At 41.9% G+C, this 12,756-nt stretch overlaps 1 protein-coding gene across 1 annotated transcript; it reads left to right on the top strand.

The window, feature by feature from the left end:
* Positions 1-7,978: 7,978 nt before the first annotated feature.
* Positions 7,979-11,621, top strand: evx1 (even-skipped homeobox 1). Its single transcript, XM_082522011.1, has 3 exons — positions 7,979-8,474; positions 9,281-9,516; positions 10,018-11,621. The coding sequence occupies exons 1-3, from the start codon at positions 8,111-8,113 to the stop codon at positions 10,543-10,545; spliced, it is 1,128 nt and encodes a 375-aa protein (XP_082378137.1). The 5' UTR covers positions 7,979-8,110; the 3' UTR covers positions 10,546-11,621.
* Positions 11,622-12,756: the final 1,135 nt, after the last annotated feature.

Raw genomic sequence — 12,756 nt, 5'->3', positions numbered from 1 at the left:
ATAGGACGTAAACGCGGTTGGAGGCCAAGGTCAAGTTGAATGTTGCTGTCTAGCCATCCAGTCCCTCGGCCTATTCAGGCTTTGAAGAGACCGTCTGAGCTCTTGAAAAGAGCGGAAGGGGGGTGAGAATTCCTGTCCCAATGAACGCTATTGGAGGACATTAACTTTTACTGTCATTTTGTTATCTCCCCTGTTTACTCTTGCGAACTAGTTCGAACCCGCTCCTTCTTCTACTTCTTCTTCTGGGTGGCACGTAGGCCTATACCTTTGAATCCCAGCGTTGGAAATGTAAAAAGGATAGGGCTGGGGTTTTGTTTTATTATTCTTTTCGGGGTGTTTCTTTCTCTCTTTTTTTCTTCTTCTCTTGGTAGACATGTGTGAAAAAGAAAACGTGTGTGTGTGTGTGTGTGTGTGTGTGTGTGTGTGTGTGTGTGTGTGTGTGTGTGTGTGTGTGTGTGTGTGTGTGTGTCTGGTCTGCTGGTTAGTGTTTATGACCAGTGGCTCTCCGTCTATTCACTGCAGTAGGACCTGGTGGATTTTCCCTCGTGGTTGTTACCAGATTTTCCAAATCCACCATAAATTGTCACCTACATGTCCCCGTGTGTACTGTTTGTGCTATGAGACTGGGGAACTAAACACCCAAAGAGAAGCTGCTACTCATGGATGGAGCTGTTTAGCTTCAAGCCAAATACTTTATATGAGAACAGTAATTTTTAAAAATTGTTCCGTCACATTTGTTATCTAAAATATGAACAACTGTACAGTAAATTCCAACACATCGTTAACTTCGATAATATATCAAGTGAAACTAGATATTAATAAACAGTAAACACGGATTTAGGCAGTTTGGTTTTATATTGCTGGTAGACTTGCTGGCACCGGTCGACAAAAAAGGGATGGACTGAGGTTGTTAAACAAAAGGAAGCTTAAGACAGCAGTTTGTGTTAAAAAAAAATAGAAATAAATAAAAAGTGTGCTTGATGTTTTATCTTTTTGGGGGGAGGTGCTTGATTTAAGAGGCATATGATGCAGATGGAGAGAGAGTATTTGGGATGGATATTTTTTTCTCTTCTTTTTAATGAGTTCCACATTTATCCAAAAGAGAGAACACCCAAAGAGATTTAATCTTAATGTTTTGAGTGTAACTAAAAATGTAAAATAAATAGCAGATTATCGTTACCAAGTTTTTTCTTTGTTTTGTTTTTTCAAATGAGCCATTAAACGTGGGTTTGTAACGCTTATTATTAAAGTGAAAGATTATGACATTCAGAACTAGGCTGCTGTCTATTTTTTTTTAGATCAAAGGGAAATCTGTTCCTTCCATGGATTTGGATTGCAAAGGCTCTACCTTTTCAAATACATCTCCGTTTAGACCCATAAACCGCGTCACATGCAACATTTATTTAATAGTCAAATGGAAAAGTTATTGCATTCGGTGGATTTGAATAATTGTAAGGCTGAAGTAAAGAGGATTCAACACGAGCTGGTCGGGGTTGGTTCTGAAGTCATCGTACAAGAAAGCTCAAGTAATGAAATCATTCATCAGCAATATGCAACAATATTTATGAGTCTCGCTACAAGGCCCGGCCTGTTGATTACACTGCCTCGTGGCGTTCTCGTCGATACGGGAAAAGCTTTTTTTTTAAAAAACAAAAAACAAACAAAATCAAAACAACAACAAAAAACACGGTTGCGTTAAACCACACTGTGGCATATGGACTTTGTTCATGTTAAATCAAGCTGCATTTAATAAAAGTATTCTATCCATTTTTTTTAAGTTTCTTGTCTCAGAGAGACTCTTGAAAAAAAATCAGGAATCGTGTTTTTAATCTCCGTTCTGTCCTTTAATTGTTCATGTTACTCTCCTCTGGTAAGAAGACCAGCCATGGGGGCTGTCTGCGCGTCCATGTGGTCAGTCCAGACACGAGACATCCCAAAGTACAATGAACACACAACAGGAGGGGGCCAGTGCCCGCCGAGGAGACGCACAATTCACCACTGGCTTGTGCTTAAATCGTGTGGCAGGAACCTTCGTTAGAAACACCTTTTAAACGCTTAGACAATTCACTATTGAATTCTTGTCGGATTTGCATTGTATTCTCTGATTTACACACAAACGTAAGCGGGATAAAAAATGAAAGACTAAACGGTGATTAATCTTATATCTGTAAGTTCCACTAAATCAAAGTGAATTTAAATGGCATAAATTTGACGTGCACCCCTTGATCTATTTCAAGCATCCTGCAAAGTTTCTAAGACTGCGCTTTGGGATTTGGCAGCAGAGCCTGGAGGCTTTTCTCTGAGGTCATTATCAAGGCTCTGATACTGGCACTGAAGTTATGCAGTCAGAGAAAGAAAGAGCGCATTTGATCCGCGGCCTGAGCCCATGAAGCCTTGGTAAAGCAGTCTATATAAAGTTATGCCCAGCTATAAATTTATATCCTTAATAACATAAATTGGGACATAAAACAGGGTGCTAAGAACGTGTAGTCAAATGTCGGTGTTGATCGCACGTGCTTTTGTCAAAAAAAGCTGTCAAAACATAAGAGCCAGTATGTTTTTGTGGTTAAAGCAGGGAACCACAAGGCGGTCACACACTTGTCTTTTCCATATTTTCTGGACGACTGCCTGCACTGTGATTATGACGGACTGCATAAAAGTAACAAGGAAAGCTGGCCCACTTCATTCTTTTTTCTTTTTTTTTGGGGGGGGGGGGGGGGGGGACGACACATGCAGTCTAAACTAAAGGTCTACAGTTCTCTAGGAAATCCTTACTCCCACGGTGTTCCCAATAATGTTCCCTCTTGACTGACACATTTGCTGCAACTTTTCGCTGTGCTTCAGTTTCTCTCGCCGTGGGCTCAAACGTTGCGTTAACAGCCTGCTAAACTATAGCCTGTAAGCTGCATGTGAAATCACTTTATTGGCATGCGAGAACCTCCGTAAATATACAGATCTGCGCTGCCTCTCACTGCATGTTCAGTCGGTTCCACATCTGTTGTATTTCTGATCCGAAGCCACCGTCCGATTGCAGCGAGTATTATTTGCTTTTAAATGCCATCAGGCCGACAATAAGTCATTTTCTCCTTATCTAGCATCATCGTTACATTTTTAATTTGATCCACACATTATTATTATTGTTGTTGTGTTTTGGGGATTTTTTTATTATTATTTTTGCAAAATTTAAATAAAATATTTTTTAGCGAAGTAGGTTTTTCAGTGCATTTGTTTTCTTTTTCAATAATAGCATTGTGAGCGCTAAAATTCCTCCCAAATATGCAACACTGCATTCTGAATTGTAGCGTAACCATTTTTTTAACTGTAAATATACATTTTGAGCAATGGAGTGAGGTTAAATATGTGCACCTGTTAAGCTGCGTTACAGAGGTTTTGCTCTTTCTGCACTCCTAAAGCAAAGACGAAATTGTAAATGTCATTAAAACTGCAGCTCTGTCAATAAAACGCGACAAAACGACTGATTGGGTTTTCTTTTTCTTAACCTCAAGGTGATTTTTCCTTGTTTGTTTGTCTGGTTATAAAGATAGAGACTGATTTAAAATGTTGTCGGAATGTGGAGATTGAAATAGAATGGTTGCATTTAGTTACTTCAGAAATCAAATACCTCTGCATGGACTGTTTTCCTATCTTCCTAATAATTTTCTATTGAGTTTTGAAACTTGCAAAATAGTTTAAAAACCATTATTATCAAAGTAGCATTGGTTTTAAGGCATTTGCAGGGGAAAGGCCTGCACAGTTTGGCGTTCACGACCTGGAATTTAATGAAAAAATGAAGACTTGGATAGTTTAATTAAAAAACAAAACAAAACAAAACTCCACGGGATGAACAATTTAAAGACAAACAACTCAAAAAAAACATTGCAGACGTAGTTGAGTTGACGTAAGGCCCGCTGTCTCCGTGCAGGTATTTTTCTAGTCAACCAGGTGTGGTAAAGGCAGCAACTTAACTTATACTGAGATTTGTAAAACTACAAAACTCCTAAAACATTGGGCTTATTCACTGCGGGACCTATGTGTCTCACGCCTTCAATTACATGCAAATCAACGGGATGCCCGTTTGTATCCACACATCATTATTTGAACGGCGGTTGTGGGAAAAATTTAAAAAAAAATTTAAAAAAAAACCCTGAAAACTGAGGGCAGAAATGTGAATAGGATGATCTTGCCGGCAGTATAACTCAATAGCTCATTATTAGAGGCTAAAATTAGTGGAGAGCAGCGAGAAAACAGAGGCACATGAGCATGCAGTGGGGACTGATGACAGCGGCACTCTGGCAAAAAAAAAGAAAAAAAAAAAAGAAAAAACATTTGCAACCAGGCAGACTTGTAAATATCACCTTTCTCAAAGATGCCAGGGACCCACATACCAGACTAAAGAATTGCATGCACTCTTGTGAAATATCGGGGCTTTGCACCTGGTGGGTTGCCCTGCTGCTGCTGAACTAATGGTAAGCCATACCCTAAGCCCTTCGTGTAATAGCGTAGGGTGTGCGGGATGGAGCAGGGAAGTGCGATAAAAGAAGTTCTTACAGCAGAGATTTCCAGCTGTATAGTCATCAGGACTCGTTTCGCTCCAAGGTCAACGAGTTAACTCTCTGGTAGCTGCGTCATCCCGTTTCAAGGCCAAGTTGAAGCAACGGAGACGGGAGGGGCCACCTTAGTGAGGAGAGTCTAAATTGTTATTTTCTTCCAGGTTCCTTGTGTGTGAAACGCAGTGCGCCTCAGCCAGCGGCTGGCTCAACAACCACCAAACTAATTCGTGCGCAATTTCATCGCGCACTGAAGCACATTTTGTGCTAAAAGCAAACATTGTGACAGATCTGCACCGCCGGGGCCAAGGATTGGATTACACGCAGACTGCGCAGGCTCCATGGTCAAGTTCAAGTTGGGCTGGCTAGTAAAACTAAGGGGCGCATTCTGCAGTGTCTGCCATGGGGGGCGCTCCCCACTCTTTGATCTTCCCCTGAAGAAGTAGACACTGGAGATGCGCCTACACTGCAGTCCAGTTTTCTGCACTTGTGCCACAAGAATGTGGATCAAATGTGCATTGAATAAAAAATAATAATAACTGCGTTCCATGCTATGGAAATTGCTTTATGTAAATAAGTAAACCGCGTTCCACACCCAGCAAGCTCTCCAAACCAATCCGCTCTCCTTTACTATCTAAGCCACACACAATATGTACTGTAAATGCACAAGGTCACCCATTGCGCAAAAGCATTTTCGAAGCGTTATCTCAGGGTGATCACAAGATTTTATCTGCGACCCATTACGTAACGAGCGAGGATCTTGGCGCTTGACCAACAAACACTGCGCGATGACCAGTGTTTATGATTTTTCAAAACAAAAGTAACAAGTTCTTTCATTTCTTGGACGTAATTATGTCATTTTGATAGATAGATAGATAGATAGATAGATAGATAGATAGATAGATAGATAGATAGATAGATAGATAGATAGATAGATAGATAGATAGATAGATAGATAGATAGATAGATAGATAGATAGATAGATAGATAGATAGATAGATAGATAGATAGATAGCTCTGTTCTAGGATGCCCTCCAGCTCTGTTCTAGGATGCCCTCTGGACCCAGTGGAGGTGGTGAGTGACAGGAGAATGGCGGCTAAGCTGTCATCCCTGTTGGACAACGTCTCCCACCCCATGCAGCAGACTGTGACAGCACTGAGCAGCTCCTTCAGTGGGAGACTGCGGCACCCACGGTGTGGGACGGAGAGATTTCGCAGGTCTTTCCTCCCCACTGCTGTCAGACTCCACAACAAAGACTTTAACTGAACAAACACACACATCCACACATGTGCAATAACACTAAGTGCAATAATCTTTTCTGGCATCGTTGTATTTTTACTCAGTTGTATATAGCATTCGTATTCTATTTTTATCTTATTGTATATTTTTATTCTATTTTATTCTACTGTATATAGTATATTATTTTATTCTATTCTGTACAGCTGTGTACTGTATTTATTCTTATTGTATTCTAATTTTTGCGTCATAACTTTTGCACTGTCCACTTCCTGCTGTGACAAAACAAATTTCCCACGTGTGGGACTAATAAAGGTTATCTTATCTTATCTTATCTTAGATAGATAGATAGATAGATAGATAGATAGATAGATAGATAGATAGATAGATAGATAGATAGATAGATAGATAGATAGATAGATAGATAGATAGATAGATAGATAGATAGATAGATAGATAGATAGATAGATAGATAGAGCAACAAAAAGAAAGAAGAGAGGTGAGGGGTTTTTTTCCAACGAGATGAAAGAGTCGGACGCGAAAGCCAAAGGAATTTCCCTCACTTCTCATCCGTCGCGGGGGGAGGGGTGGCTGCTGCTCGGGGCCTTTTCTCACTTTCGGACAGGCGAGGGCGCACAAGGACAGCGGAGGGTGCTGGAAACCCACAGTATGTCCCTCTCCTCTCTGTGAGACCACATGACACCGCCTATCTGTGACACACGATATGCATCCACATACATGCAGCCACACTCAGCCTCGCAGTTCGAAAATCGCACGTGTGGAGGCACCTCTGTTATAACCACCTGGATAAAGTAGCTCAGTGTGCTCAAAGAGCAATGTGATTAAGGAAGTCATCAACCTCAGCTCTTTAAAATGTTGCACTTGAAGGTACGTTGATGTTTGAATGTTGTCCCCAAGCTGTAATTGTTTTTAAGTTATAGCACGAATGCCTGATATTTTTGATAGCTGGGAGTTTAGAAACAGTCACACCAGCTTTTAATAAAACTTTATTTGCTGCAACTGTGTTAAATAAATGTTTTGGCCACGTTGGTGCAGTGAAGATGTCTTTACGCCTCAGAGGCAGAGTTCAAATGTGACCACTTCTAAACAGCAGCTACAAGCCCTGTGTGCAGCAGGTTTGCGCTCCCATTATCACCATTCATTGACTTTTTGCTGAAACACTGCACGTCTGGAGAACTGGAAAAACGGCCACTGCCGATATAAGAATCCAAAGAACCCCATGACAGTGTCATGCTTTTGTTTGGATTTCTTTCATTTGGAACAGCAAATGCTTTGCACACATGATCATACAAATTAGCAATGCAAATCACGGTACCACATTTCATAACTTGTTTGGGCATAAAGAATAAAGAGAATGGTTTCGGTTCAACGTTTCCTTTTTTCATCTCTAATCGGCCTTTATCTAAACCCTGACCGCAAGACCTGACCTTTGGAGACTTTACTTGACTCCACTTAAGATCATGATAACAATCACAAGAGAGAGGGGAAAGTGACGGGGAGGGAGGGGTGAATAAAATGTAAATACATAATGTAACTTAAATGACTGATATGAGTTTTACGAAATGACTCTGTGTTAATTAGTTATATTTGAGCAAAAGCAAAGCTGAACTTTATTTAATAAGTAGAAAAAAAACCCAAAATATTTGAGCATATTAACTGGCGTTAAAATGGCTCATTAGTAATTTAAATATACTGTAATACAATAAAATACAATAAAAAGCAAACATTATTTTACTACTACTACTACTACTACTACTAATAATAATAATAATAATAATAATAATAATAATGACTTAATGCATATTTCAATATTCCAACACCACAGATACATCACCATGTAAATCCTAAATATGCTGTTTCTTGTTTCTGCTGCCTCTTGTTGTGCCCTCTGACATCCCCCACCCCCATCTCGCCGTTGCCGTTGCTCCTTCTGTTTACCCACAGATTCAGTCAATGAGTGTCGTCATCAGGGGGGACCATCGTGAAGACTGGGTCATTAAGAATGACAGCTCTGAAGAAAGAGAGAGAGGGAGGGAGAGAGAGGGTAAATGGTGATCCCTCCCAGAGCTCCCACTCGGCACTCTGAAGCGGTCTTCTCTCAGGTTCAGACCGGATTGCATCCCCTCTTTTTTTTCCAGAAGCCTCTCCTTCTCTTTTAGGACGCAATCTCCCACCCACCGCCATCCCCGCTGCACGCACACACGCGCACACCCCTCCAACCTGAGATTCATCTCCTTGGTTTTGACGGTTCGCCTCGAAGACGAGGTTTGCTTGTTTTGTTTTTTTCTTTTAAGTCGTGCTTGTGATGGAAAGCAGAGAGGAGATGGTGATGCTGGCAGAGGGAGGTCAGCTTGGCAAGAGCGGCTCTAATTTGTCGGAAGCCATCGGGAGCCCCGTGCGAGAACCACCAGGCAAGCCGGGCCACAGAGGTTGTCTGAGTCCAGGAGCTGCACCCTATTCCCGCGACAGGAGCGATCTAGCGGCGGAGGATAGCGCACGGAGAAATATGAGCGCCGACGCAAGGCTGGTTGGCACGTCTACCTCCGGAGAGAGGCACCAGGCTGACCAACATCACAAAGACGGCAGCAGCTCAGACACAGAGTCGGACTTCTATGAGGAAATTGATGTCAGCTGCACGCCTGAAAGCATGGACTACCCAACAGCTAAAGGTAAGCTGTGTGGGTGCATGTTGGATTGTATGCTATTGCAATAAACATATTGGCACTGTAGGGTGGAACAGAAAATCGAATATTTATGCTCAATGAAACAGATCCAGGGTCTGCTTCAGGTTCAAACACTGCAGCTGCAGTCGGTGCTATACAGCTATTCTGTCAGCTGATCGGTGTGGCTGCAAACGCTGAGGTGACACCCACAGTGTAACCTGACATTTCCCTCACTGACTTTGACAACGAGTTACTCGTACTGCAAATGTGCTTATGGGCTACTTCACCAGGAAAAAATTGGAGATTCAAGAAAAAATTATGTCAATTGGTTTTGGCAGCTGTGAAGGTGCAAGCACCCACTGCTCAGTTTATTGTGAATATCATTCTGTGTGAAATCTTTATGAATAAACATTCATACATGAAACATTTGGAGTAGTAGACTAAACGAATGGTAAAGTAACAAACGAATGAAAACAATACAGTTTAAGTATTGATTATTTTCAACCAAGGGAAATTATTGTTCATATCAAATCAATATATCGTGGAAAATACCTTTAGAAAAAAATAATAGTAGTGGAAATTGCATCTTAATTTAAAAACTACACCAAATGAGAAGCTAAGCGAGCAGTCAGGATGTCTCTTATTTTTCTAAAAGTCAAACAAATAATGGAGTTAGCCTGCTAGTCTTCAAATGGCAGCGAATGAAATAAATAAAGCGTTTCGATTTGTTTTGGGTCCTGTTTAAATTGTAAATGTGTGCGTTTTACACCTGATTGTAATTAAAATATGCTTATTCTCTGTTTTTGGTTCAGGTCGAAATGGGGATTCTCCAAGCCACCCGAACGAGTGCGGTACTGAGCCGAGTAAGAATGTCCCGGGTCAGGGCTCTCTGTCTTACGCAGCAGATCAGATTCGCCGGTACCGAACAGCATTCACGCGAGAGCAGATAGCACGCCTGGAGAAGGAGTTTTACCGGGAAAACTATGTGTCCAGGCCGCGGAGATGCGAACTTGCGGCCGCTTTAAATCTACCCGAAACCACCATCAAAGTAAGATTTCATCTCAGGGAAGTGGGACTGAATTAGGCCTCTTGACCATCAATACGTACTCTGTGAGCTTGTGTTGATGTATATCAAATCCACGTCGAGTGCAAAATGGTCAGGCTTACGTAAATGACTGCCAGTGGTTTATTTGTGTATGGATAGAAATAATCTCATGGAAAATAATCTCATAGAGTAAAATCAAATTAGTCCATACAGGAAACAAAGCAAAAAAAAAAAAAAAAAGATTAAGAAGCAGGCACCGCGTTATGTAGCCACAGGTCATATTTATTTATTTACTTGGGTTGGTATTTTTTGATTGGATGCTAGTCAAATGTCACGCAGTCCACAATAAATAAATAAATAAATTACAGTAACAAGTTTCTCCAACCCAAATCCAAATATTGTCATGAGTAAAAAAGCCAAACATTATCTACGCATGTGCTTGTGTTGTTTCAGGTCACGGGGGGGATTGTGGTTAATATTTGATCCGCTGTGTCTCCTTCACAGGTGTGGTTTCAGAACCGCAGGATGAAAGACAAACGGCAGCGTCTGGCCATGACTTGGCCTCACCCCGCCGATCCGGCCTTCTACACCTACATGATGAGCCATGCGGCTGCCACGGGGAACCTGCCCTACCCCTTTCCATCGCACCTGCCGCTGCCCTACTACTCTCACCTGGGCGTCGGGGCTGGCTCAGCTCCTGCAGCCGCCCCTTTCTCAACCCCCCTGCGCTCTCTCGATAGTTTCCGGATGCTGTCTCATCCCTACCAGAGGCCCGAGCTCCTGTGCGCCTTCAGACACCCTTCCTTGTACTCAGGTCCCACTCACGGCCTAGGTCCCGGAGGAACTCCGTGCTCCTGCTTGGCGTGTCACTCCAGTCAGTCCAACGCCATCTCAACCAGGCCTTCCGGCTCGGACTTCGCTTGCTCCCCAACAAGCAGGACTGACGCGTTTGTCACTTTCACGCCTTCAGTGCTCAGCAAATCCTCATCTGTGACACTGGACCAGAGGGAAGAAGTGCCTCTGACCAGATAAAAAATAACTCTTGCTCCACATAAGCCTTTAACCACAAGCTTTTTAACCCTAACGTATTATATGATCAGGACTGAAACAGCATGAGGGGTGGGGTAGCCAGTATATAAACAGTGAAAGCCAGTTTATACTTGGGGAGAAGAGAAAGCTCTCCAGCTATAAGACGCGCAAAAGACCTGCTGTTATTGAAATATAATAATCCCATCGAAGATCCGGGGACATTGGGCTGAAATAAGACTGCGTAGACAGAAATTCAGATTTGATTTCTACAAGATTATTGTGACTGCTATGAGAGAGAGAGACGGGGAGAGATAAGCGGGGTGGTCCAGAGAAACGTTTAAATCTCCGTGATTGATGACGTTAAGGTCTTGATCATTATTTTATGCGTCCAAAAATCAGCCTACACGTATTGTTAGTTACGCGAGAATGATGCTTTCCATCTCTCTTTTTTAACAAGGGGATTTGTTAAAAGACTGCGGCCGTCTCATTATAGCTAGCTCTCCACACCGGGGCCCTCTCGACGGCCCGGGCCGAAATGTGCAGATGCTAGTAAAATTATTAAGTGATGTATATGTAAGACCGGGTGAATTTTGAGTGTTGAATTAATGATAATGCCAGGAAGGTTTCAGGCAAAAGGTAACAAGGCGCCGAGGGAACGGATTACCACAGCCGGCACGATCTGAAGAGGGGAGGGGAGAGAAAGATCAGAAAGAGGATGGAGAGAGGACAATCAAAAAAGAAAAAAAAAGAAATGAGCATTTTTAAGGCCACCCAACACTCTTTCTTTCTCTGTTTTCTCCCATGACCGTAAAAGAGACAGTGTGATTAAATAATGCCCACGGGCCTTCTTTAAAACCGTTTTTCGCTTTGCACTGTTACACCAGTTTAGCATTTGTGTGGGAATACGGAATAATGTGTGACTGATTTTTTTTCTTCATTGTTTTACTATTATTATTATTTTATTATAAAACTTTATTTTTGGTTCGCTATTTTTTTTGTTTGTTTGTTTTTGTTTTTTGTGTTATGACTGGGTTGTCCTTATCGTTTAATTTGCAAATAAATACTGTCAAAGCGTCGAAGGCGTGCGGAGTGATCTATACGCGTATTTCGGATCCATTTAAATAGCCAATAACCAATATGTCACTTTAAACTCACGGCAATAGAATAAAACTGATTCAAGCAAATTTTTGTTGTTGTTGTTGTTTTTGCTTTTGTCCCGGTCATCTTCTTTGGTTTGGTTTCGTTCAGCTTCAAGCGTATTGAGGATCTTCTCCATTCACAATTGGTTCAGGTCCGCCAGTCCTACCGCCTCAATAATAACACTAATTTTGTTCTCAAGTGGTAGCTGTCAAAACACCAGAGTGCGCCCCCTCCTATTTCCTGATGGGACCGTTAGATTGACCGTGACAGTTAAGTGGTCCCCGGGCTCCGTTAACGCCACTCATATTTTTTTCTGCGACCACTTAATAGACGCGACAGAATTAGGTGTCTGCAGATATTGGAAATGCAAAGAGATCGATCATTCGGAGAGGAGCGCCAACAATCAGCGGGATCTTAATTGGCCGCATTTGACCGGGCCCGAGCAAATTAAAAGAGTTTTTGGAGCGTAATAGGATTGGCTAAGTGCTGCGGCCCGCGGAGAGACACACAAATCACCCTTTAAAGGGAGTTTTAGGTCGTGGATTAGAAGTCATTGCAGTGATGGGCGAGAAAGTGTGTGGTATTTCAATTGGGCCTCGAAGTAAAAAAAACAAACAACAACAACAAACGAAAAACTGGCCAATTGCGTGCTTACATAATCGAACATGAAGATTTTCTTTATTTTATTTTTTAAAAAATGCTTCAAATTTAGGTGACATTCCTCGAACCTTTATTCTGATTATTCCGAAATATGAAGATTTTGGAATTTGAAATATATGAAATATGAAGATTCCTGCCAGTGAAGCCAGACACCAAGAAGAACAATTTAGTTACCAAATATGATTTTAGGTACAGTGTTTTTTGTTTTTGTTTTTATTAGACTCGTTCTAATCAAACTCTACTGCACCCACAAAAACGGCACCATTGAGTCCAACCCCGCCCCCCCAACCCACCCTGCTCCCTCACGCGTTTGATTGATGGCCTTATTAACTGGAGTTCTTGTAAGTGTGACCGAGCTGATTAAAATGCATATGTTTGGAATAATACACCGTTTAAGCCTCCCGGGTCGAGGCG

Source organism: Aulonocara stuartgranti (assembly GCF_965226115.1).
Source record: "Aulonocara stuartgranti genome assembly, chromosome: 22".
NCBI classification, from domain to species: Eukaryota; Metazoa; Chordata; class Actinopteri; order Cichliformes; family Cichlidae; genus Aulonocara; species Aulonocara stuartgranti.
Note: the sequence above shows the minus strand (reverse complement) of the source record. Positions and strands in the feature narration are given on the sequence as shown.